Here is a 27,402-nt window from a genome sequence, read left to right as displayed (position 1 = left end):
TCCAAAAGGAATTCCATGAAGGAAAGGTAACAGAGTCTAGGAGTCCAGGGAACACATGAAAGTAGGTTAACAGAAGGTAACAGAATTTAAAATGGACTAAACACTCAGAGAAGCCAAACAGCACTGTTGCCTCACAGCAAGAAGCTCCTGAGTTCAATTCCACCATTAGGCTGGGGTTTTTCTGTGTGGAGTTTGAATGTTCTCCCCGTGTCTGCGTAGGTTCTCTCCGGGTATTCCGGCTTCCTCCCACAGTCCAAATACATGCAGTTAGTGAGGATAGGTTGATTGGAAACTCTAAATTGCCCAAAGGGGAGTTAATGTGAGTGTGAATGGTTGTCTGTCTCTGTGTGTTAGCCCCTGCGACAGACTGGTGACCTGTCCAGGGTGTACCCTGCCTCTCACCCTAAGACAGCTGTGATGGGCTCCAGCCCCCACCCACGACCTGAAAAAAGCGGAAGCAGATGGATGGATGTTTTTTTGTCCTGCATCATGACCTGGGGGGCAGAGCTATGGCTTCCAATACCCACTATTAGATGCTTACATGGAGAAATCCTATGAACATAAGCGCGCTCACACACACAGGTGTGCACACAGGTGTACAAACAGGTACTCACAGACACACACTATTTTGGTTGGCTGATGCCTCTAAACATTTCACGCATTATTAGTACTGTATGCTGCTCAGTAACATTCAATATTTATTATTTACCTGTGGTTTCCCTACTGTGTTATCTTCTTTTTGGTTGTCTTTTTTTTCTCTCAGCAGGTGATCAAGCAGATTTTCAGTGTCTTTTCTCTCACTATTCCTCTTTTCCTCTATTTTTCTTCCCCTCTCCTTCATTTAACTCTCTTCCCAACCTCTCTTTCTTTCTCTTTCCTGTCCCCCGGTCCTGTCCATTCTGATTGTAATAACTCAAAATGAAAATTAAATAAAAACTTATAATAATAATAATAATAATAATAAAAACAAATATGACAATTAAGTGGACCGTATAGCAATAGCTGTAATGGTCTACTTGGGAAAACAAATCTGTTGGGCACTTTTCTTGGTGTTTAGACAATAATTCTGATCGCTGATTGAAAGGACATAAAAAAAACCTCAAAAAATAAAAACATGCTTTTATGCACTTATTCTAAAGTTAGCTCAGCACATTCCCACTCCCACCACATACTGACACAGTAGCTAGTGCCTTACAATTTGAAGCCTATGGGTCCTGACCAAAACTTGGTCTGTGATGTCTTGGGAAAAGGGCTTTGTCAGCTGTTCAGTGTAGCAGCTGTACAGCATTGTAGAGTATACTTTGCTTTGATGTTATCTATTGTTTTTACATATGCTTGTTTTAAATACTAAAATAAGCTTAAGCTTTTAGTTTGTCTTTTCCAGAAAGCTTTTCAGGGTTTTGTAGCTAGTTATAATAAATATCTTTGTCTAACCTATGGTGTCAAGCAGTATGTGGCAGCACTGCACCTCAGGAAGATGCAATTTGATCTTGTACTGTGAGCACACAAATCTTTAAAGACTGTGTAATAATGTTGGATGCTTGTCTTATTTTTTTAGGACCTGGAGATCCGTAAGGAACGACGCATCATACTGGACTGCGAACAAGATAAAGTGAAAGACATCATGGAGCAGGTTGATTTTTATCTTGTTACTGCTGCTACCAGTATGAGCAATATTTTCTCTCCATCAAAAATGAAGCTGATTCTATAGATCCATTCTTTACTGGGCATTCCTTAAAAAACAGTGAATGTCTCTCATCCAACCAACTCAGAGTCAACTGATAATATTTCTATATGCGTGTGTCTGTGTAAAAGAAGTAATGAAACTATGCAAAACATACTATTGGAGACTTTTGTTCAGTGAAACCAACAGTATTGTGGTTATCCTGGATGTTTTTTAGGTGTGATACCAGACCAGACATGAACTAGTCATGATGGTATCTGTGTCATTTTAATTTTCTTAAATAACAATTAAATGAAACTACTATACTTGTTTTGAAATCTTTCAAATTCTATTCTGGCAGAGTTAATTTCCTCTTCGGTAAGTACTGTTGGCCTGTTTCCATCATCAGATGGCAAACAATGGAAATGATGTGTGCTTAGTATCCAGTATTTGTCTTTTCTACATGGTTAGCAAAATGATATCGCGTAGAACTTTCACTGTTCACATGCAGATGGCTGCTACATAATTATTAGTGTTAACTTACACTGTAATGATGATAATCTAGAAAACAGTTGGATTTTCTTTTTCAGCTTGGTTTGATTGGCTGGATCAAAACTGTGATCAAAACTAAAATTAGACCCCTATCTGCTAACTGCTTTACGGTACCAGCTCATGATAATCATTTGGAAAACCCTATTTTGATAATGTCACAATTATCAGAACTGGGCATGTTGCTCATGACATCTGCAAATGCTGCAAGTTAAATCTGCAAAGCACAAGCTGTTAAACATTTTGAAAATATGACAAATGCATAAAAAACAGTCAGTTAATTCTGGGGGAGGGGATTTGTTTTGACTGATTTTAAATATTTGTATGAACCCTATATGTTGCATCTCTGTCACAGAAGACAAAAAAAAAATTACAAAGAAAAGTAGCTAAATAGAAGCTACTATACGGATAGCATGGTGGTACAGTTGTTAGCACTGTTACTCTGTGGAGTAGGGTTACAATAGAAATCAATACTCTGATATGAATCAAAATAGCTATTGGATACACATTAGCAGTAGTATTGATACCAGACGTGCTATCTGAGTCTGAAAGCTTTTTACAAACCAAAAAAGTTTATTAGGGTCATGAAGACTTTTGAAAGGTCACTAAAGCTCGTGTTTCTAAAAAAAATGTATTAAACAGTTATCATAAACATTAACTTGGCTACTGCACACAACTGTTAAACTTGTAGCAGTTATTCAAGAGCCACATTACCCGTCTGTTAAGTTAGCATTAAAGTAGCGGCTATTTCCAATAATAAAATAATAATCTTAATGTGGGAGCTAGGCAGCAAGTATTATTAGTTCTGCAAAGTGTTGTAATCTGTAATGTTAATAGACAGTGATCATTCAACAATATAACACAACTATTTCTGCAACATGTTCCTCTTACAGTCCCAGATAGGTGGAGAGAAAAGTCTACTATCAACTAGACAGAAACAGTGGTGGTATATCTTACCAACTCTATTTGATCAGTGATGAAAAATTATGTGTCGAATCACCAGAAGCAAAGTGAGACTTCAGATAAACTTTTTTTGTTTATTCCAAAAGTTGATTCTGTTCATCTGGACGTAGCGTTTTGTGGGAGAAATGTTTCGTCACTCATCCAAGTGACTTCTTCAGTCTCAGCTGACTGCAGGTTTCCCCAATCTTATAAACAGTACATTTGCATAATGACTGAAACCAGCCCACTGAAGGAACAATGGGCTGGGAGGTCAGTTCCTTAATCATAATTATGCAAATTCTCATGACCATTGATCAACAACCACTGAGCAAAACCCACTGATCAATGGCCATGAGTACCATTCACAGAGTGTTGGGGAATGGCTGCAATCACAGCATTGTAAGATGGCGAAAGATGTACCCTTAGGGCCCCTCCTCGATTCAGAGATGGTCTTTCCCTTTTCACGTAAATGTCCTAATGTCCTAATTGGTCCTTGGGGTGGACCAATTTTTGGCGCAGCATTTTTTGAGGTGTTTGAAACCCACAGAGACACGGTGTTTAGAAAAAATGCGTCTCAACTGTTCCGATACTCCTGACACGTACAGGATCACTACAGGTTTTCGCTTGGGCAGCGGTTGTCCTTCTCTCCTGGATTGGCGGAGCTTTCTTTAGGAGCCTTCCCAGCTTTGACAAAAGTCCAGCTGGGATAACCACATTTACTCAGGGCCTTCTTGATGTGATGTTCTTCTGCCTCCCTGGCCGCTGTGTCAGTGGAGATTGTGTTTGCTCTGTGTTGTAGCATTCTGTTGACAACCAATTTGTACTCCAGTGGATGATGAGAGTAAAACTTTAAATACTGATCCGTATGTGTAGGTTTACGGTACACGTCAGCTTTTAGATGTCCCCCATTACTGATGGAAATCTCACAGTCTAAGAAGGCAAACCTGCCACTTTTCATATCTTCCCTGGTGAATTTGATGTGTCGGTCCACCGAGTTAATGTGATCCGTGAAAAGTAGTACGTCCTGAGATTTGATCTTCACCCAGGTGTCATCCACATACCTGAACCAATGGCTTGGTGGTGTTCCAGGGTAGGATAGCAAAGCCCTCTTTTCCACTTCTTCCATGTACAAGTTGGCCACAATGGGTGAAACTGGGGAACCCATGGCACACCCATGTTTCTGCCTGTAGAACTGACCCTTGTATGTGAAGTAGGTGGAATGAAGACACAGTTCCAAAAGCAAACACACTTGGTCGATGCTGAGAGTGGTCCTGTTGCTGAGGTTGGTGTCTTACTGTAATCTCTTATACGCACTATCTCCAACGCTTCCGTGACTGGGATGCAAGTGAAGAGAGATGTAACGTTGTACGAGACCATGGTTTCATCTGCCTCCATAATGACATCTCTCACCTTCTCAACAAAATCCAGGGTGCTCTGGATGTGGTGTTCAGAGCTGCCCACCAGCGGGTTGAGGATCGAAGCCAGAAACTTAAAGATGTTATAGGTCACAGAGTTGATCATGCAGACAATCGGTCTTAAAGGTGCACCCTGTTTATGTATTTTCGGTAAACCATACAGACTTGGTGTAGACTCCCCTGGGTATAGCCTGTGGTATGAGGTCCGGTCGATAGCCTTGTCTTGTTCTAACTGCTTCAGACAGTCTATTACCCTCTTCCTGCAGCCACTCCCTGGGTCTCGTTTCAGGGGCTCATAAGTATTTTCATCACTGAGTAGTGACAAGATCTTTTCATAATAGTCTTTCTGGTTTAGCAATACTGTGCACCTACCCTTGTCTGCTGGAAGGATGATAATGTTGTTGTCATCACTAAGTGATGTGAGTGCCTTCCTCTCTTTTTTAAATTTTTTTTTTTTTTTTAAATCTGCTGAACCACCTCCAATTTTAAATCTGCAGCAATGCTTGAACATGAAATGTAATTTGGCAGCTACACTAAGGAAAGTTTAAGTATTGGGTAATTAAAATATTAAAAAAATTAAGTATTCCTTTAAAATCCATTATTTGAACACACATTAATTAAAAAAAAAAACTTCTCATTGCAAAATGCAACTTGTGGCAATTTCTGAATTGTTGATAGTTATATCTCACAATAATACAAAATAAAACACGGAGATTTTTCATTCAACTTTGTACCAGAAAAATAAAATTATCAGCAGTTTAATCTGAAAAGAAACAAATTCTGGAGTATCCACATTTACTTGCATAATAACTGTGAAAAAAATTGTTAAATATGAGCATTTGTTTCATCTTCAATACCTTCCCGACCTACTGCCCCAGAGCTGTCTTATAATTCAAGTTAGGTTTAAAACACATACATGTTTGTGGCTAAGAATTTCATGTTAAAAATATTTTCTTTTTGCATTTTGGGGAAATATTCACCTGGTAAAATGTAATGTAAAATGTAATGAAGACAAAACCAATTTTTTAAATAGATATATTTCTAAACGTGCTATCGACATGACATGACATGACCAGATGTCTGTAACACTCTAATCCATACATGCAAAGAAATCAGATCATATATGTCCATAAATTATGTGTAATAATAAGAAATGACACAGATAGAAAGTCGTGACACCGGCTGAAATCACCAGCTAATGGCATTGGTTACAGAAAAATTTCTAAACAACTAAAGGTCCCAGTGAGCACTTTTGGAGAGTTGTCTAAGAGGCAGGACCGGTTGAAGAGAGCTACAGAAAGACTTGAAATCAGCAGGTACTATTTAAAAGAAAACAATAAGTAGTGCACTCAACCACCATGGCCAGTATGCACGCTCACCATTCAAGTATTCACTGCTGAAGGAAAAACATGTTGAAGCATGCTTAAAGGTTCTGAACAACATTTAGGCAAGCCTGTGAAATACTGAGAGTGGTCAGAAAGAGACCAAAATTAAACTCTGTGGATTGTAAGGTAGATCCTACAATAATACATACAGAGAAGAACCCAATCATATGACCCTCTACAAGTAAGCACTTTGGCAACAGTGGGAAAGAAAAACTCCTTTTTAACAGGAAGAAACCTCCAGCAGAAGCAGACTCAGGGAGGGGTGGACATCTGTCCTGACCGATTAGGTGAGAGAAGGAAGACAGGACAAAAGACATGCTGTGGAAGAGAGCCAGAGATTAATAACAAGTATGATTCCATGCAGAGAGGTCTATTGACATATAGTAAGGGAGAAAGGTGACTGGAGAAGAAATACTCAGTACATCATGGGAATCCCCCAGCAGCCTACACCTAATGCAGTATAACTAAGGGAGGATTTAGGGTCACCTGATTCAGCCCTAACTATATGCCTTATCACCCAAAAAACCTACCAACAGTGAAGTTTGGTGTTGGAGCTATTTTTTTAGTATACGGCACTGACATGCTTCAGGTAAGGCAGGATAATTGGAAAAATCTGTTGCTATGTAAAAGGGTGATGAAGATGAAACGAGAGTGGATGGATATCCAGCATCCAGATTGACAGCGAAATGACTACTAGCTCAGTGTTCCAAAATTTGGAAGAAGAAACTCCTCTCAAGGCTAGAGATTGACGAGGTACAACACAAATGCTACTGCAAGGGGGAGCAAGAGCGACAGGTCAAGGGGGAGGTATCATCACCCCCACCCGTGACTGGGTACCAAGCTCCAAGTGTGATGGAAGAAGGATCACTGAGTGCGAAAGGAACTGACCTGAGTGATAGGATCTTGGCAAAGGTTGAAACATGGATCCTCTGTAGCTGGTTATCAAGATCACATGAAGTACCTTCAGAAGACTAGATGTCTGAATGCAGGGATACAGACAATACCTACTGCAACCATTACAGAGACTAACCAGCTGTGCTACACTATGGCAGCAGTGATTGGTGAGATGCTTGGCTACAAGTTGAACAACCACAAGGAGTGGTACCCTCCATGGAGAAGGAGAGTAGAGGCCAAAATAAAGGTAGCACGGAGTGAGGTTAGCCAGCTGCCGGAGCTGCAGGAAGGTGCAATGAAGGAAGGTGGCTAAGAAGTACAGCAAGCTTTCCATATCTGAGGCCTTGGAAACTGCCAATCAAAGACTCACAGCCTTAGTCAGCTGCATGAAAAGGTATAGAGATAGAAGGCAGGAGAATAAACCAGCTGTTCTCCACAGAACCATCCAAGGCTGGAGATGGAGCAATACTGGAAGAGCATATGGGAGAAAGACACAACCCATAACAGCAATGCTCAGTGGCTAGTGGATCTAAGATCAGACCACAACAACCTCCCTGAACAGAGTCCAGTAACTGTCACAGTGACAGATATCCAAAAAAGGGTCTCCAGTATGAAGAGTTGGACAGCAGGCCTACTGGCTAAAGAAGCTGACTCCACTCCATGAGCATCTGGCAGTGCAAATGAACCAGCTGCTAGTCGATGAGAGACACCCAGAATGGCTAACTAAAGGCAAGACACTCCTGATCCCCAGGGACCCCCAAAAGTGACCAGTCCCATCCAACTACTGGCCAATAACCTGCCTTGGCACCACATGCAAGCTTGTGTCAGTAGTGTTGGGAAGGTTACTTCTAAAATGTATTCCATTACAGATTACAGAATATATGCCTCAAAATGAATTTTGTAAACGTATTCCTTTACATTACTCAATGAGAGTAACATATCCTGAATACTTTGGATTACTTATATAATCCAAAGTATTCAGATATATTATCATGCTTTTTACAACTACACGAATGTACTATTGCTGTGTGATTTATTACTATTACTGAAGGCTATTTGCCATACCAATATCAACTAGATGCTTAAATCTTAATATAAATGAGTAACAGTAGGGTGAATATTAGGTAAGGCTGCACTTTTTGCAGCGATCTCATATAGAAAACTATTCAGGCGTATGTAAAACAGGTCCGTGGCTCCAAACCGTAGTAAAGGGAACTCTGGCTAATACGTCGGGTTCTGTGTCAGGCTTGTAGCTGAAAACTAGCTTTACTTTGTTTTCTGGGTTAACTTTGCTAGCGAGAGACAGAGAGAGGCGTTGAAAGGCTGCTCCAACTGAACTTATTGTTTCGGAGAAAAAAAAAACAAACACAGAGTCTTAATAGCTTACTTACAACTGGGCTACACTCCCCATAAGGCTACATTCTATGCCTGTAACACTCTGCCTATTGCCTTCATATTAATTAATTTTTTGAACAATAATTCTTCATAATGGGGGCTGCAAGTAGAGGTGACATTGGCCGCGAGATTGAGAGACAGGCATTAGAGCCTCTTAATGCATGTTTTGTTTGGATTTACACCGGTGTGAAATTACCAAAAATAGAGAGGGGACAGCCTAACATATTAAACAGGAAAAGACCGCCGTGTAATCAATTTATTTCAACAAAGTAACTGTATTCTGAATACCACCTTTTTAAATGGTAACTGTAACTGTAGTTACTCATATTTTGTATTTTAAATACGTAATGCCGGTACATTTATTCTGTTACTCCCCAACACTGCGTGTCAGGCATCATGGCAGGTAAGATGAACATGCACATACAGAAACAGAAGAGAAAACAAACAACAAAGAGCAACATAATAAAAACAACATCATCACAATAAACTAGCTAACAGTAGATACTTTTTTAATTTCACCTGTTGAGAATGAAAAAAGAAAACAAGAGTAATAGAATAAACAACATCACGATGATATATGGGAATATAACGGTAAATACTAAATATTAAACATTATTGTGCAGCACGTAAGATCGACAGCGCACAGTGTGCTTTGTGGTAGGAGCCAAAAAGGGTGTCGTTTGTGTGTGTGATCACCCGTGTGTACACCTGTGAGCATGGACGCGCTAGTTTATAAAAGGTTCCTTCATGTAATGATCTGCTAGTGCAGACCTTACCAAAGTGTGGGGCCCGCCCCCTGGGGGGGGGGGGCGCAGGGCCATGGCAGGGGGGGCGCGGGATGAAAAGGGGGGGGGGAACAAAATGCTTGGACACTGCTAGCACGGGCACCTACACAAACGCAAAGCAGGAGATGAAGCATCGCTGAATATGTTTCCAAACCAACTTCATTCAAGCCAAAGACTAGAAAATATGGTGAAGCATATCTGCCCTTTGGTTTCACCTGCACAAGTGCCAAGGTAGGTCTCCCCTGCAGAATTGGTTTTCCCTGCACAAGCTGGGCTGTTCAAATCATGGACAAACAGCATCCCACATTCGTGATTTTTAGTTCACAAACACTTCTTGTAATGACCAACTACTGCTGACATTTTGAAGATATACATACTATACTATACTTTATACAGTAAAGTTACAGTGGGATATAAATAATATCAGGCTGATCCTGCCACGATTTGTTCCCCCGGTTCAAATCCCGGACAAACAGTATCCCACAGCTGTTTATGTTTTTAAACCTATTTTGCACAGAGAGGCATTTTTTGAAAAATGTATTGATAGCAATGTTGAATATTATTACACAGGAAAAAAAACAACTACACGTAAAATAATCACACCGTGACGCCTCTGCCTTTATAAATGGAGGGACAGTAACTGCGTGTTTATGTAAGCGTGTAAAACCTGCAGATAGTCAGATTAACAGTATTTTGTCTCTATCTGCCGTTCTGCAATTCATCTCATGTAAGCAATAACGTGGCGCACAGCGTGATGTGAAAAAAGGCACATACTCTTGACGTTGGGTGACGAACTCTGTATTCCTCGTCCACACGTAAACGCAAAAAAGGAGTTTTAAAAAATCTCAGTTTTCAGTGATTCCAAACGCCGTTTACGTGTGGAAGAAACAGCTGCGTTTTCAAAAATACCCGTGTAGGTGCGGACGTAGCGTAAAAGAGTTAGTCGTTTATTTTCTTACTACCTGTAATTTATTGCAGATTACTTGTATTTGCTTAATTGTTTACTAAATGTTTGAGGTGTGAAATAAACCACAATGGAGCAAAATATGGGTGTGTGTGGTTGGAGGATGTGTGCGTGTGTGTGCGTGCGCACGTGCACGCCGGGGGGGGGGCGAACATTTTTTTTGTAAAACAAGGGGGGCCCATCAAAAAAAGTTTGGGAACCACTGTGCTAGAGGGTGTGGGGAGCCACAGCCCCGTCCACCAGGGCATGAAACAGGTATAGAGGAGATCAAAACTCCAGACATCCAGAGGCCCTCAGAACACAAGAGACCAAGGAAGACCAACAGAGGGGCAGCCATGCCACTATCCCAGAAAGAGCTGAGGAGAGTCCCAGTTGAGGGCTCACTCAGAAGCCGCGGAGCAGAAGGTTGCAGTGACGTGCCCGTGAGCTCCGCCGGCAGCCAGCTGCGCCAGAGTGACCGAGAGGCTGAGGGCACCCCACCCCCGAAGTGGCCCGAGCGAGCCCCAGGCTCCAGGCCCCGATAAGAAGCCACGAAGGAGTGAGCCGGTGTGTACCTGGACGCCCATCCCCGGACACAAAGACCCACCAACGCATCGATGTCTGAGGGCGTCCGCCACTGGCAGGGGAAGTGGTGGGGAAGATAGGCCTCCATACCTTGGAGAACCTGGGATGTCCCCAGAGAGGTGGCGTCTGATACCCGACCTGACATATGGACACAGACAAACAGGCACACACAGATACAAACATCCATTCCCACCCTCATGCTCTCATATGCAATTACTCATGGAGCATGAAATTCTAACACTGTGACAACCCTACTATGGAGTTTGCATGTTTTTCCTGTGCCTATATAGGTTTCCTCCATGTACTCTGATTTTCTATTACAGTTCCAAAGACATGCATGTTAGGTTACTTAGTGATTCTGAATTAACCATGAATGTGAGGATAATGAAGTGCTTTGAGGTATTACAATAAAGTGCTCCTTGAAAGCACAGGGAAAATGTGATGTTCTATGACTGGTTAGTAAGAGTAGAAAAGTGTTATATAAATAAAATTACATACCATGTATCTCCAAAAATTATGATTTTTTTTCTCCAGTGAATTGAAGCATCTAGTGTTTCTTTCTGGGTTAGGATAATTAACCTGTTGACCATTTAAAATTGTTGTTTATTGCTGACATAACCTCTTCCTCTTATTCACCAGGTGATCACTATAGGCAGGCACGTGAAAGGATATCACTATATCATCGCAAACTTGGTGAGTCATTTTCCAGTCTTTAAATGAGGCTGACCAAGTATATTTATGTATGTACTGCAGGCTATTTATGTATGACTGTTTAACAATAACAGCGGTTTACATAACTCAGTTTAGATTAGGATCTAATAACAGGTTTACACTTAGTAACTGGGATTCTAAAGCAGGCAGTCACATTTAGACATGCTGTGAGAAGACTACCTTTTGCTTGCACTACTGCAATTTATATAATAGAGCAGTAGTTGCTGAGTATACTAGTCATAACTCATTCCATATCTATTGGCATGCGGACTAGATTGCTTTTGTGACTATTCTCAGTGTCATTCAACAGTATTTTTAGATGTTGCTGATTCTGGCCTTATGTTTAACACCTTTGCTCTAAGTAAATCTCTGAAAAATAGCTGGAGGCACATCATTTGCTCTGCATGATCAAGGCTCCATGAGATCTTAGAAGAAAATAGTGTTTGCATATTAGTATTAAATAAACTTTTTGTAAATTTCAGTAATTGTATATTTTGTTGATCTTGTTCCAGGGTTTTGTGGATGGTGACCTCTCTAAAATCCAGTATGGAGGTGCAAATGTGTCTGGCTTTCAGATTGTAGATTTTGATGATCCTGTGGTGGCAAAGTTTGATCAGCGATGGGAGGCTTTGGAAGAAAAGGAGTATCCTGGAGCTGATATAAGGATTAGAGTAAGATTTGGACATCCAACAATCTTTTTTTTGTTTAATTTAGTGGAGTTTTAGTTATTTCAGCAAAAGTTATATGCTATAAGAAATGGATTAAGATTGCCGGGAGATGGTCTAAGAATCAGGCCAGCAAAAATGTATTCTAATATCAAGTAATCTTTAGTATAATACATAAACAAGTATAATACATACAGCTTGAGTTAATCAAAGTGAGTTGTACATGACTTAGGTGTGCATTAAAATTAAAAGTCACACCTGTAGCACTTCTAGGGAATTCTAGAAGATTTCAGGCTAGACTGAGACATATATGAAAATGATCAATGGGTTTGAGAGCTTCTTTGCCTTCTCTTTAGCTGGCAAATAAAATACTGCACCACATTCAACATAAAAAATGTCAGCTTGGAGGCTCGTTAGTTCATGCCATATGTAGTCTGTACTATGACAAGGGATGAAACCTTGTCATAGTTTCATCCCTTGAATTCTAACCTATGTTAGAAAGATCTGGCTGATGCTTGATGAGTGGTCCCTTGCTATATCGTGGTTCACCATTTGCGGTCTCGCTGTTTCGCATATTTTTTTTTTTGTGTGTTTGCAATTTTGCATGCTTTTTTTTAATATCAGTCAATCTTGTGCCGTGTCTCCTGACAGTACAGAATGCGTTCAGCTTGTCAAATTTACATAAATCTTCAATCGCTGTCAGTGTGACTCTGAAGTGCTGTACTGTATGTTTGTAAGTTTTCTCCCCAACAAACACAACAATGTCGACGATACGTCGTCACCTGCAGGTGCCTTTTGCCTTTCAAACTGATCCATTCACCTGAAATTTCGTGTTAATTCTATGAGATTCACAGTCAACATCAGACATTTTGACATAGGTTAGAATTCCTTAACAGACAGCTCCCTGGTTGGACACCTGGCCAGTTGGTGCCTTGCAGCATTGCCTTTATTGCAACTGTTAAATGAAGTAAAATGTCCCCAAACTATATTTTTTGCCATTATTTTTGTCCTTCAGTATACTTCAGCCCTCACCTATGATGCAGTCCATGTGATGACTGAGGCATTCCGATTCCTGCACAAGCAAAGAATAGATATAAGTCGTCGTGGCAACAGTGGGGACTGTCTAGCTAATCCAGCAGTGCCCTGGGCGCAAGGGGTGGAAATTGAGCGTGCCCTCAAACAGGTAAAAAGGATTTGAATGTCTTTAGTTTGAATGCACAAAGAAGAAATCATAAAAGCTAGGTGTAAGAGTTTAGATCAGAGATGTTGTTGAAAAATCTTGCTGTCTTTTATTTGGTTACTTGTCAAAAGCTATTAAAATTTAATGTTTGAAAATCCATCCATCCATCCATCCATCTTCATCCGCTTTATCCGAGGCCGGGTCGCAGGGGCAGCAGCCTAAGCAAAGAGGCCCAGACCTCCCTCTCCCCAGCCACCTCCTCCAGCTTATCCGGGGGAATACCAAGGCGTTCCCAGGCCAGCCGAGAGATATAATCTCTCCAGCGTGTCCTGGGTCTGCCCCGGGGCCTCCTCCCGATGGGACATGCCTGGAACACCTCACCCAGGAGGCGCCCAGGGGGCATCCTTGTCAGATGCCCGAACCACCTCAGCTGGCTCCTTTCGATGTGGAGCAGCAGCTGCTCTACTCTGAGCCCCTCCCGGATGGCCGAACTTCTCACCCTATCTCTAAGGGAGAGGCCAGCCACCCTTCGGAGGAAGCTCATTTCTGCCGCTTGTACCCGCGATCTCGTTCTTTCGGTCACTACCCACAGCTCATGGCCATAGGTGAGGGTAGGGACGTAGATCGACCGGTAAATTGAGAGCTTCGCTTTTACACTCAGCTCCCTCTTCACCACGACGGACCGGTGCAGCGTCCGCATTACTGCAGCTGCAGCACCAATCCGTCTGTCGATCTCCGGCTCCCTTCTCCCATCACTCGCGAACAAGACCCCGAGATACTTGAACTCCTCCACTTGGGGCAGGAACTCATCCCGACCCGGAGTGGGCACTCCACCCTTTTCCGGCTGAGAACCATGGCCTCAGATTTGGAGGTGCTGATCCTCATTCCCGCTGCTTCACACTCGGCTGCGAACCGTTCCAGTGCGAGCTGGAGGCCCTCACCCGATGAAGCCAACAGAACCACATCATCTGCAAAAATCAGAGATGAGATTCTGAGGCCACCAAAGCGAAAGCCCTCCGCCACTTGGCTGCGCCTAGAAATCCTGTCCATAAAAATTATGAACAGAACCGGAGACAAAGGGCAGCCCTGGCGGAGCCCATCACCCACCGGGAACGAGTCCGACTTATTGCCGGCAATGCGAACCAAGCTCTTGCAACGGTTGTATAGGGATCGAATGGCCCGTAGCAATGGGCCAGACACCCCATACTCCCGCAATCATTTGAAAATTGTTTTAGCAACACAATCAGTCATTTGTTTGAGTGGAAGTAGTGTGTGGTGAAGGTACCAGTGGAGATGACCAAAAGTAGGGTTGCCCTTTGTTAACTTATCCTACTATAGCCATCAGGTGTGCATGAGGTGTGGGTGTGCATGAGATCCAGAAAGTGCCTATTTTCATTTTAATTTTTGTAATTTAATTGACTGAATTTCATTCTTAAGCTGTGCCATTAATAATTCAAATAATGTGTATGCAGGTGCATGTAGATGGTTTAACAGGGAATATACAGTTTGACCAGTACGGGAAAAGGATCAACTATTCGGTGACAATCATGGAGCTTAGGAACAATGGACCTGTTAAGGTAACTAAAACATCAGGTTGCCATAATATGTATCATTAGAACACATTTTCTAGCTTGTATGTGCAAGATATTTGCATAACCTTACTTGTGTCTGTTCACAGATTGGGTATTGGAATGAGGTGGATAAGATGGTTCTGACAAAGTCAGACCTTTACCCAAATGACACAATGGGAATGGAAAATAAGACTGTCATCGTTACAACGATACTGGTAACCCATGAATAGAGTTACAATTGACCATGTCAGTCAATGTCAAACGTTTTCTGTCTTCTATTCTCTAATAGTGCAGTAGTAAAGATGATCCAAAATGTGAAAAAATGAAATTTTGAAGAGGCTGTCTGTCTCCTGATTCCAAACTGGGATCTTGTTCCACAGAAGAGGGGCATGAACGCTGTAGGCTCTGCCTTGCATTCTACTTTTAAATACGCTAGGAACCACAAGTACATCAGCAGTCTGAGAGTGAAGTGCTGTATTGGAATAGTATGGTACTATGAGGTCTTTAAGATAAAATGGGACCAGATTATTCAAGCCTTGTATGATACAGACATTACAGATGTACACATGGAAATCTGTCGAAAGCATTCAGCAGTGTTGGGACTAACGCGTTATTAAGTAACGCGTTTGTTACGAACTTGCATGTCCATGTGTTTGTTTGTGCAGGTGTTGCGTCTTACAGTAACTACGTTATTATTGTGGTAACAAGCACGGTAACTAGTTATTATGCCAAAACCGGGAACGCGTTACTCGTTACTGGGATTTAGATAGGCTCGTTATTCGTTACTTCGTGTGGTGGCTATCGCGGAGCTTCCACAGATTCAATAACATTAGCAAGTGGTGGAAGCCAGCAGGTGGATGAAGGAAAAGGGAGGCAAGAGGAGAGACCCGAAGCGGCCGCTGGTCCGAGAATGTCAGGTGAACTGAACTTCAGGTAAGAAGTTATAAATAAAATAAGATAAAACAAGTTCAACATCATTAACATCATAGCACCCGCCCAGCTGTATAGAAATTCCGTCATGCTAGCTAGTACGCAGTACGAGTTATTGTAACTGACTGTAAAAAGTCAGCATAATGAAAATAAACTCCACCTAAACTTGGTTTATATCTGACCCAGATAGACTGCAGCTCATAACTTCTTACCTGAAGTTCAGTTCACCGCCTCGGGTCTCTGCTCCTCCTGCCTTTCCGTCATCCACCTGCCAGCGTGTTGCATCTGCTGGCCTCCACCACTTGCTAATGTTACTGAATCTGTGGAAGCTCCGCAATAACCACCACCAAACAACTGAGTTATTTTTACACATCTCCCAGCATCTGGCCAATCCACCACCTTTCAGTGTTTATACCGTTACGGGAAAAAAACGAAAAAAAAAAAAAAAACCCATCGGCCCATAAAAACGAAAAATCACCATCAGCCCACCGGAAATGCCCGGTATGCCCGATGGCCAGTCCAGCTATGGCTACACCCGCAGAAACACACATATACACACACACCCTGCCTACACATACAACATGTGGAACATAGACATGACAGCATCGTGCAGAAGACACACACATCAAATAATAGAAATAATAGTCCACACTGCTCACGGACCCTGAGTCCCCGGAGCCGGGTCCGTGACAGATCTCTTAATTTTTAAAGGGAGAATATTCTATAACAACCTCACAAAAGAGGGAGGTTCTCCCTCTTCTCTTTCTCCCCTCCCCTCATTCTCTATAGCAAAAGTTATTTTATTACAATTGTCATGTTTATTCAACACTATACTTCAGTTTGCATAATACCAACATGATTCCTTATCATGTTAAAAAGAAATATGTGGTTTCCCTCTATCATTCTATGTATTTTTCATTTCTGATTACTTCTTTTTGTCCAAAAATCTGTTTTCCTTGTCTTCTCTTTTTAACACCTGTTAAGATCTGCAGTCACATTACATTTAAAACGACTTTTTCTGGTTGTTCATGATAAAAAAAAAAAAACCTTTCTATTTCTCTGTCTTTCTGCCTACTCTACTCACACCCAGACAATTGTTTAGTCTAACTCCTTACACACACACACACAGAGCTCAAGGTCACATCTGCACAGAAAACAAATTCTTAACATTAGAATTATTTCATTGTAATGATTATGTTCTTATTCACCTTAAATTAAATTATTCAGCTTGTTAATTCTTGATTATGTTTTGATCAGGTTTCTGATTTGATTGCAGCAGGAATAACTGCCCATTGAAAGTGCATACATAAAACTCTGTCGCTCTGTGTTACATTATAACACCCACAAAGGCTGGAGTTACTAAATTAATTTACTTAATTTCTGGTTGGAGCTGAGCTGAGGGATCTCAGTCTTCTTGATACAGTCGAATGAAATGTTGTATCTCTGTATATTGTGACCAAATGGTACCATAAATAATCGAAAAAAGGATAGGTCCCCTGGGAGACTCCACAGTTCAGTCCAGACTACACAGACCTGCGGTCACCAATGGAAACAAAAAACTTACAGTTTGTCTAAACCACCACAGAGATGTCCCAGACACCATCCCAGTGCTGCAGCCAGAATTTGATGTCCTGTTGTATGAAATGCTGAACTTATGTGAGGTAGTGCAAGAATAGAACATTCACCATACAAGCAGTTTTTAAGATGTGATTTGTAACCTAATACACAGTCATAGTATTGTGATGCTGACTGAATTTTTTTCAAGGATGTTGTTTTTAAGAAGCTGAAGACAATCTTCTCTAAGAGTTTTGCTGTAAAATGTTACTTTGAGATTGGTCTGTACATTTTTTACACAGCATCAAGATTTTGCATGATCTCACAACAACAAAGTGAGATCTAATTTAAGAGATGGTCCACTGTGTTACAAACAGTGCCATGGGTTTAGATCCAGGGTTTTGAGTTTTGGAGATGTTTAGGGGATTCTAGTTAGCATTTTTAATAATCTTGCATTTTATTTCAGTATTCTGTATTATTTAGTGTTCTTTTCATCTACTAATTGGAAGACTGTTGGTTGATTCCTGGCTGCTGCATGCCAAACATCCTTGTGCAAGATACTACTCTGAGCACTCATTCACTCATTTACACAAGCACCTATTTTATGCCTTTAAGTGCTTTCTATCTATACTCACACACATTCATACTCCAGTCTACTGTATTGTTAACATTTCAATGTGTTTGTGTATATAGGAAGCACCGTATGTGATGCTAAAGAAGAATGCTGAATTGTTTCAAGACAATGACCGTTATGAAGGTACGTTACATCAGGTACTATATGTCTATATGATACTCATAAAAAATGTTTGAAAAGTTATTTACAGCACAGTAAAACATTTTATTTGTTATTTAAACCAAAAAATCTAGACCAAAATTGTCATATCAGTATTCTGTATTGAGACTGACTGAAACTGGACGTTCAGTACAGAATCCCAAAAGGTTGATTCTGTCCATGTGGACGTAGTGTTTTCAGTGGGAGAAAGTGTCACTTGGATGAGTGATGAAGCATTTATCTAAATGACAACACTACGTGCAGATGCACAAAATTAACCTTTGGGATTTCCTTGCCTGGATGATGGCGCATGCATTAAGACGTAAAGTAACGTAGAGCCAAGTCTTACATCCAAGATGGCACCGGAGTGCATGGCTCGCCGTCCACGGCTGTCGGATCCACTTTTGCTCTGCGTGTTTATATTGTTTTTGTCACTTTTATTGAACAACGCTGACTCTCTACTGATCTACGATCGTGAAACTCTCTTAAATATTCGACTTGCCACAGAGAAACTGGTAAGGACTAGCGCTGATGGACAGGACTTTTTCCCACCTCCGCTACTCTCTGGAGTACCGGCTCACCTAGGCTACACCCCTACCCCATCTCATAAGAAGCGCTTTAAACGTCGGAGAAAACGCAGCGGGCTGTTAGTGAAATTGAAATCATATTTAGGTTTTTCATCTGGCAGAGACAGAACAGTTTCCCAATGCACTCTGGCGGAAATCCGACCTTTGCACTGGCGTTTCGTCCCCCGTTGCTTCCTGGAACCTATTGCCACCTGGCTGGTACCTGTTGTCGGCTCGGCTGAGGAGATCCTGCGTCCCCGCCTTCTCTTACCTGGTCTTCGCTGCGGTGGAGTAAATCCGCAGAATCCAGTGAAACAGGTTTCTTGGATGGCTGTCACCGCAATGATGGACCCTACCCGGATTGCTCTGGGTAACGCTAGGTTGTTAGCAAATAAAACGTTCATATTGAAGGATTTCTTCACTTCTCATAATCTGGATTTCCTCTGTGTGACAGAAACCTGGCTAAGTGACGGTGAGTTAAGCGCTTTCTCGGAACTATTACCGCCAGACTGTTCCTATTTTAACTCACCGAGGACTACGGCCGAGGTTGAGGAGTGGCAACAGTTTACAAAAACATTTTGATTTCTCGCCTAGAACATCATGTTGCAATTAGAGGCACTGCCTTGGAGTGGTTCAAGTCATACCTGTCTGACAGAAGTTTCTCTGTCTCACTTGGTAAATTTTATTCATCTTCCGCCCCCCTCCCATGTGGTGTACCCCAAGGATCCATCCTTGGGCCCCTTCTTTTTAGCATGTATTTACTTCCCCTTGGCCATATTATTAAAAAACATAAAATTCCGTTTCATTTTTATGCAGACGACTGTCAAATTTATTTACCCCTGAAACACAATGACCCTAACCCCCTCAGGCCTATTTTAGAATGTCTTAAAGATATCAGAGCATGGCTGGCTCTGAATTTTTTTAATTTTAATGAAAAGAAGACAGAGGTCATTATATTTGGGCCGAGTGGCCCTGGTGTGCCTCCATCTTGGGCCCTCTCACTTCCTGTGTGAAACCAATTGTTTCCAACCTTGGAGTAAAAATTGACACAGCTCTTAAAATGGACAAACAAATAAATACAGTGGTGAGAAATAGCTTTTTTCAGTTGAGGCAGCTTTCTAAAGTCAAACCTTTTATTTCTTTTTATGACTTCGAGAGAGTTTTACACGCATTTGTGACCACTCGCCTTGATTATTGCAATGCGCTTTATATTGGTATTGATCAGGCTTCACAATCACGCTTGCAAATGGTCCAGAATGCTGCTGCTCACCTGCTGACAAGGACACGCAAACGTGAGCACATTACCCCTGTTTTTGCCTCCTTACACTGGTTGCCTGTCCATTTTAGAATTCATTTCAAAATTTTGTTTGCTTTTAAAGTTTTAAATGGCCTGGCTCCTTCTTACCTGTCAGACCTTCTACATCGATACACTCCACGAATGTCTTTCAGGTCAACTGACCAGTCACTCCTTGCTGTCCCCATGTCGAGACTGCTTTTGCTGTTGTGGCCCCCAAAATATGGAATAAACTGCCCTTCCATATTAGGTTGGCCCCAACACTTGAAATGTTTGAATCACTTTTAAAAACTCACTTTTTTTCAAAGGCTTTTTAGGAGTAGTAACAGAGTCAGTTTGTAGTCAGCTGTTGCTCTTAATCTTTTTTATTTTGTTAGTTTTATTCATTGTATATTTTATTGTCTATTTTACTCATGTTTTAATATTTAATATATATACTGATTTATTTTATCATTTTCATTTATGTATTTATTTTACTGTTATTTATATTTATTTCTTTGTCTGCTTAGTGTATGGTTTTTAACGTTTATCTGTTTTATTTTTGGAAAGCACTCTGGTCAACTTTGTTGTTTTAAAATGCTATATAAATAAAGTTGGATTGCATTTATAGATTACATGCTACTGCCACCATTTAAAGTAGCACCATGTGAGTGGCAACCAGTGTGTATAACATTCTGCATATAAAACCTTTCATTATTCATTCCTCTACTTGAAGTATTAATGAAAATAATTTGTTGTTTGAAGTATGTGCCATGAAGATAGCTCTATGATACCACAATAGCATATGTTTTTCCTTACTTTTAAAACTTTTTCAAGACACATAAGGTGCCGTTAATTTAGAGTAAATTTGATATTAAGATATGTGATATTCAATTACACACTACTCTTGTATCTCATATAAGCGACTTTGTTGTTTGGCTGTTTGTACTGATGCAAGGTTACTGTGTCGACCTGGCTGCGGAGATTGCAAAGCACTGTGGGATACGCTACCAGCTGAGGATTGTGGGAGATGGCAAATATGGAGCAAGAGATGCTGAAACCAAAATCTGGAATGGTATGGTTGGAGAGCTGGTATATGGGGTAAGACTTTACACAGGCACAATAAACAGCAGAATGTTTTATTTAACTTGAGCATGAGACAAATTAAATATTGGTGGTAGTGCAAAACAAAAATGGTGTGTGAAAACCATGTTAAAAGCAAAGTTTATAAATATTACTTAAGACATGGAATAGAAATTGTTAAGTACTAGATTTTATCTCTGCTGAACCTCTCTCTTAGAATTGCATGAGCACATTTAACCAAATGCCTGGAAATTTGTGGACATCAACCAACTGCAGCTGCATTTTTCTTTATGGTGGTTTTACCTGCACGTCCTGCAGTGTGAATGACACTTTAAACTTGAAATTTTCTTTACTTTTAATTAGATTAAATTGGTATTAATAGTGATTAATAACATTCATTAAAGATCTGAGTAACTGACCAAACACTCCGATCATTTAAGTTAGAGGAGGCAGTCTGAAAAATCTGGAAAATTAAGCTTTATGTAGCACCAGTTCAGAAAATTTCCTCATGTAAGATTAGCTGATTGTTGGGGTTTCATCTCTAACACTGTGTAATAACTTTAGTAATTTAGTGAGTTACAACGTATTTTTCGACAAATCCATTACATGAGATTCTTGGATGAGACTCAAATAACCATTTAATACCATCCAATCCCCCATTTTATAGATAAAATGGAGAGGATGGGGTGGATTCCAGCTTCATCGCCCAGATTTATTGTTTTGTTCCTGTTCACACTATATTCTTATCTTTTGTAACAAGAACCCAGAACAACAGACAGTTTTGCCAGCACATGACACTTCTTATTTGTGAAAACAGTGGAGGGAGGCTTTTCAACCCCACTCTCTCCAGCTTAGTAATTCCCTACTCTCCCCTCCATTCAAAGTAGGCTATTGGGTCATGAAGGTGTCCCGAATTCTTTGATGTTGGGCTGAGAACAAACAACCAATACTCAGAGCAGGTCTAGTCAATCCACAATTATTTATTTAGCTTGCATGCAAGGGAGATGTACACAATACCACCTTCCGTGTAGTTCTCAAAGAGGAAGCACTTTGATACACAGTTTTATATGTCAGGGTTCACGCCCCTTCGTGCGTAAGCAGATAACATAACATGCATCAGTTACAGTTAGTGACAGCTAGACACGATTCCTTTTTTGGTGATCTTCTACAATTACTCAGAAATCTATCTTAACTGCCTTTCACCCCCACCTGTTTCCTGTTGTTCTCGTTATGAGTCTTATAATAGTAAATGACACATCCTGAGTCCATCCTGTTCTGACTGTCGCTGTGCAAGCATGTATGCAATTACAATCAAAGCACTTCTGGTAATACCCTATGATCTAGCACATTTTATTAGCGGCTGGGTTAATATGGCCTTTGCTGAAATACTGCTTCATGATATATTTTCAACAATTCCCCCTTTTGACCTTCGAAAGAAGGTCACCATACTTCTGATGCTGCTACTCCCCTAGGCACCCCTATTGCATCCATATATGTTAAAAACCCCACAAATAAGTCAAACAAGTAAGTGTACGTCCAGAACAGCACCTTGCATCTACACTGGGCTGTGAGCTGCCTTGCCCTGTTTCCTGAGAACCTTACCCCCTTTTCACCCAGCATAATAGTACAAACCCGCTCTTGCCCACGGGCCAATTTATGTCATGTTTATCCCCTGGAGGCATTCCCTTGGGCTGGATACACCACCGTACACCAGTCCGCTGGGATCTCTCCTACGTCATACTTCTGACTTCCCTTGCTGCTCACTGTAAAATCAAAACAGGTATAGTTAGCGTTTCTTCGGGTAAAAGGTCCCGGAGTAGTTTTATTATCAGTTGGTGGAATTGCACTTCTGGTTATTATAAGCACACAACCAAATCCCCGCGTGTCATTTGAATAGACAGGGCCAGGTTCGGTGAACAGGTGTGGGCGGGTGGCTACGCACGCCACACAGTCTGACACCTTTTGTTCCTTTATATTTTGAAATAGCCAATCTAACCCCAGGTTGATATTTCTATACCCAGTATCTGTCAGTTCTCTTAGTTGTCGCGCTTTCCCTCTCTGGACAGTCTGTCCCCCTTTAACGGCTGGACCAAATGTGGGATGACCACTGTGTTCGGGCAATTAACATAACATAAAAATCACACAAACTATTAGTAAAGCTAATACTCTCAGACCTCCCATTACTTTTCAGCTTCCACCTTTGTGCTCAAACTAGAAACTCTGTCTAAAGGGCTTTTGACCTTCTTTACATTTAAACAGCTAATCTTCTGGGACGGGCAATTCTCTGTGCTCTTCTCCTCTTCTTACTTTAACCTCATGGGTGGACCACCATGAGGTCTTTTTCCACAGACCGGGGGATTATTCTGCCCCCTTTTTGAGGTCTGGGTGTTTCTCTGACTCAGCCAAGTCAGGACTTCTGGCCTTCTTAGTCTGGTCCTTCTGGATTTCCGCCAACCCCTTTGTGGTTATTGCTGTGGTTCTGGAATCCTCTCGAGGTGACCAGTAGGAGCCCAAACGGCATGACCCTTGACCTCAATCACTGACTGGGCCATCTGCTATGCCTGGAATGATGTGTGCTTCTCGCTGGTTCTCTAGGAAAAAATCTGGAGCTCTAGGAACTTATGGTCCATTATAATCTTAAATTTTACCTGTACTTGAATTGTTAATCACACAAATCACCATAAAGTCATAGGAAAAAAAAAATCATAGAAACTATTGTTTCAGGCATGTGGCCCCTGGTGCATGCCTCTAAAGTCTTCTTTGTGCATGTTCCAGTATTCTACAGGTACTTCCTCCTGCAGTCCAGAGATATGGATGTAAAGTTAGGTGAACATCCTTACAGTGTGTAGAATTAAACACTATATGATTGTATAGTTAAATGTGGCTTGTAGGCTAGAATCACTTATGTGATCACAACGACTGCCAAAGCGCTGTAGTAGCAGCAGCTCTTCCAAGTCCATGAAGCAATCACATTGTCCCTGTCACTGTGTCTCTACTTTCCAACAGAAAGCAGATATAGCTATTGCTCCCCTGACAATCACTCTTGTCCGTGAAGAGGTGATAGATTTCTCCAAACCCTTCATGTCTTTGGGAATCTCCATCATGATTAAAAAGCCACAAAAATCCAAACCAGGTGTTTTCTCCTTTCTGGACCCACTGGCCTATGAAATCTGGATGTGCATTGTCTTTGCCTACATAGGAGTTAGTGTTGTTCTCTTTCTGGTAAGTAAGCCTGCTATTATGAATTTGCATGCTTTGTTGAAATCCTCTTTTAGGTGCTATCCTGTTTTCATAAGTATCAGTGCCTAATATGGTTATGTTAAAAGAAGGCATAAATACTATGTTTGAAATAAGTGACATAATACCTACTGACACTTATTGAGACTAATGTATTATGTCTCAAAAAGTGTAGTTCAAGTTTGAAGCCCAACCTTCCTTGCCTCAACTTTAGGGTTAATTTAATAGAAAACTAGAAACTTGCTTCGATTCAGAAAGATTTTATATTTATGATCAATTGATTACATGTAATCTGATTTAACAACGAGGAGGTACACTACAGAGGAGCAGTTTAGTTAAAAATGTGTCATTTCTTAAAGAGCAATTGTGTCTTTTTATGGCTGTATAGTTAGACAGAAGCTCCTCTTCACAGCCTAGGCCTACTTTCTGGCTGGGCTCTTTGAAACAGTGGAAAAAATGAAATGCCTTGTTTTTTGCAAACTTTTAGAAAACCCTGTTATAACAATCTATGTAATTTGTGTATTTCTGTTGACATTCTAATGCTTTGCTGCTGTAGGTATCCAGGTTCAGCCCTTATGAATGGACGCTTGAGGAGCCAGAAGATGGAGCCTTGCCATTAACCACTGAATCCACCAATGAGTTTGGGATCTTTAATTCTCTTTGGTTTTCTTTGGGTGCTTTCATGCGACAGGGTTGTGACATCTCACCAAGGTTGGTATGCCCTTGACATTTCATAGTCATATACGGTATTAGCTCCCGATGTTGTAATCAGTATATTATATTAATATACATTCACTGCCTCGTTAATCAGGAACTGAATATTAATACTAATTAAGGGCTGTAAAACAGGCACAGTTCTTATCATAGACTGAATGAGGTGAGATAAAAGTGCATTAGAAACTCTGTTCATGCTACAATTGTTCTGTTCTACTTCAACCCTAATATTTTTACACTGACTTGGTATAGCATCATGTTTGTAATGTTAACTATGGCCATGAAGAGATGTATGTGGTCATTGTTAAACTGTCCAGTTTGGGTGAGGCTGTTGCCACTATGGCATTGCTGCTGTAGCTAGCTGTGTTGGGCAAGTCACTGTAGTCTGTCAGCTGAAAATATTTTCTTTATCCACAATGACTTATATATACCAGTCAAAAGTTTGGACACACCTTCTCATTTAATGTTGTTTCTCTGCTCCATATATTTTGCTCCATCAAATATTGATGGAGCAAAATATATGGAATTATGTAGCAGTATTTTGGATTCCTGAAAGTAGCCACACTTTGCTTTGTTCACAGTGCTGAAAACTTTTGGCCTTTTCTCAATGAGCTTCATGATGTAGCCACCTGAAATGGTTTCACCTCACAGGTGTGCCTGTCAGGGTTCAGTGGTGGAATTCCTTGCCTTCTTAATGGAGTTGGGACCATCAGTTGTGTTGAGCAGATGTCAGGTTGGTACACAGCTGACAGCTCTATTTGACAGCTATTCAAATTCATATTATGGCAAGAACCAATCAGCTAAGTAGAAATGACAGCTAAGAGAATTATCAGTCTATCATTACTTTTAGAACTTTTAGAACCAAGAAGGAGACCTGACCTAAAACCCAAAGGAGATGGTTTCGGATGGAATGGACCGCAGAGTAAAGGTAAACAGGCCAACAAGTGCTCAGCATCTCTGGAAACTCCTTCAAGATGCTTGGAAAACCATTTCAAGTGACGACCTCATGAAACTCATCAAGAGAATGCCAACAGTGTGTAAAGCAGTAATCAAAGCAAAGGCTGTTACGAAGAATCTTAAATATGAAACATGGTTTGAGTTATTTCACACTTTTTATTACACAATTCCATGTGTGTTCATTTACAGTTTTGATGCCTTCAGTAAGAATCTACAATGTGTCAAATCATAACAACAAGTGCCTCAAGATGTAATTGAATGAATTTGTCATGAGTCCTAGAACAGTTTAATTTGATTCATGTGTTTATGTGGGCAGGTCTCTTTCAGGACGTATAGTTGGTGGGGTGTGGTGGTTTTTCACTCTGATCATTATCTCATCATACACTGCTAACCTGGCTGCCTTCCTCACGGTGGAGAGGATGGTGTCTCCCATTGAGAGTGCTGAAGACTTGGCTAAGCAGACGGAGATAGCATATGGAACACTGGACTCTGGATCCACCAAGGAGTTTTTCAGGGTAAGGACTTTTAGTATCAGCTGGACAATAGGAAGAGCCTGCTTCAGCACTTCCACGCACCTAGAGTGTTTATGAAATTTATTGTTTCAAATGGGAATCCTTAGATGACAAAATATGATGATTGTAGTCTCGCAACTTAATCCAAAATTTCCGATAGATCTTTCCTTGGAGTTCAACTGAATCATGTCCTGAAACCTGTCCTCTTTATAAGCTGAAAGATATATTTGTCCCCAAAACAAAATTTTGTCATCCAAAAGAAAACTTGAATTCAAGTCAGCATGGTTTCAGGCCCTTTGTATGTTAATTTTTTGTATGTCACATTCATTTAACTTAGTTTCACATAGTGGTTCAACGGCACACAACTGAGCTAGATGTGGGAGGAAGTGAGCAGCTTTAGAGAATCTATCAACGACGGTGAGAATGACGCTCTTTCCAGAGGAGCTGGGGAGACCAGTAACAAAATCAAGGGAGATGTGAGACCAAGGCCGGTGAGGTGTTGTGAGCGAGTGGAGCTGACCTAGGGGGTGCTTAGTGGATGGCTTGTTGTGAGCGCAAATGGCACAGGCTGACACATATTCCTTTACGTCCTTTATTAGAAATTTCCATCAGAAATGTCGTCTAAGGAGTTGTATTGTTCTACTCACGCCAGGGTGGCACGAAAATCGTGCAGTGTGAATCCAATGAATGACCGCCCCATGGGCGGTAGCGGGGACGAAGTGCCGCCCAGGTGGCTTGGTACCTGGGTTGGGGTCCCCTGCGAGGGCCTGGCGGATAGTCTCCTCAATGTCCCAGATGAGAGCGCCTAAAACGCAGGCAGGGGGCAGGACAGTGGCGGGAGAGGATGCTTCAGTGTCCAAGGAACACTGACGGAAGAGCGCGTCAGGCTTGCATTCCGTGACCCTGGGCGATAGGAGAGAGTGAAGTCAAAGTGAGTGAAGAATGGAGACCAGCGGGCTTGCCATGAGTTTAATCTTTTGGCCGTTCTGAGGTAAGTTAAATTTTTATGGTCTGTCCATATGAGGAAAGGCTGTTCCGCCCCCTCCAGCCAGTGGCGCCATTCTTCTAAGGCAAGTTTTATAGCCAGGAGCTCCCTGTCGCCAATGTCATAGTTTCTCTCC

The 27,402-nt window shown here is 41.3% G+C and overlaps 1 protein-coding gene across 1 annotated transcript in view; it reads left to right on the top strand.

The window, feature by feature from the left end:
• Window positions 1-27,402, top strand: part of LOC120716596 (glutamate receptor 2-like) — a 61,438-nt gene that overhangs the window by 16,428 nt on the left and 17,608 nt on the right. The window contains exons 5-15 of the mRNA XM_040004133.1: window positions 1,559-1,633; window positions 11,196-11,249; window positions 11,780-11,938; window positions 12,948-13,115; window positions 14,585-14,689; window positions 14,791-14,898; window positions 17,861-17,924; window positions 20,737-20,879; window positions 23,868-24,083; window positions 24,655-24,809; window positions 26,086-26,284. Of these exons, the coding sequence (XP_039860067.1) occupies window positions 1,559-1,633; window positions 11,196-11,249; window positions 11,780-11,938; window positions 12,948-13,115; window positions 14,585-14,689; window positions 14,791-14,898; window positions 17,861-17,924; window positions 20,737-20,879; window positions 23,868-24,083; window positions 24,655-24,809; window positions 26,086-26,284 (1,446 nt within the window). The remainder of the gene's footprint in view (window positions 1-1,558; window positions 1,634-11,195; window positions 11,250-11,779; window positions 11,939-12,947; window positions 13,116-14,584; window positions 14,690-14,790; window positions 14,899-17,860; window positions 17,925-20,736; window positions 20,880-23,867; window positions 24,084-24,654; window positions 24,810-26,085; window positions 26,285-27,402) is intronic.

The sequence above is a fragment of the Simochromis diagramma genome, unplaced genomic scaffold (genome assembly GCF_900408965.1).
Source record: "Simochromis diagramma unplaced genomic scaffold, fSimDia1.1 OVJJ01000565.1, whole genome shotgun sequence".
Taxonomy (NCBI): Eukaryota; Metazoa; Chordata; class Actinopteri; order Cichliformes; family Cichlidae; genus Simochromis; species Simochromis diagramma.
Note: the sequence above shows the minus strand (reverse complement) of the source record. Positions and strands in the feature narration are given on the sequence as shown.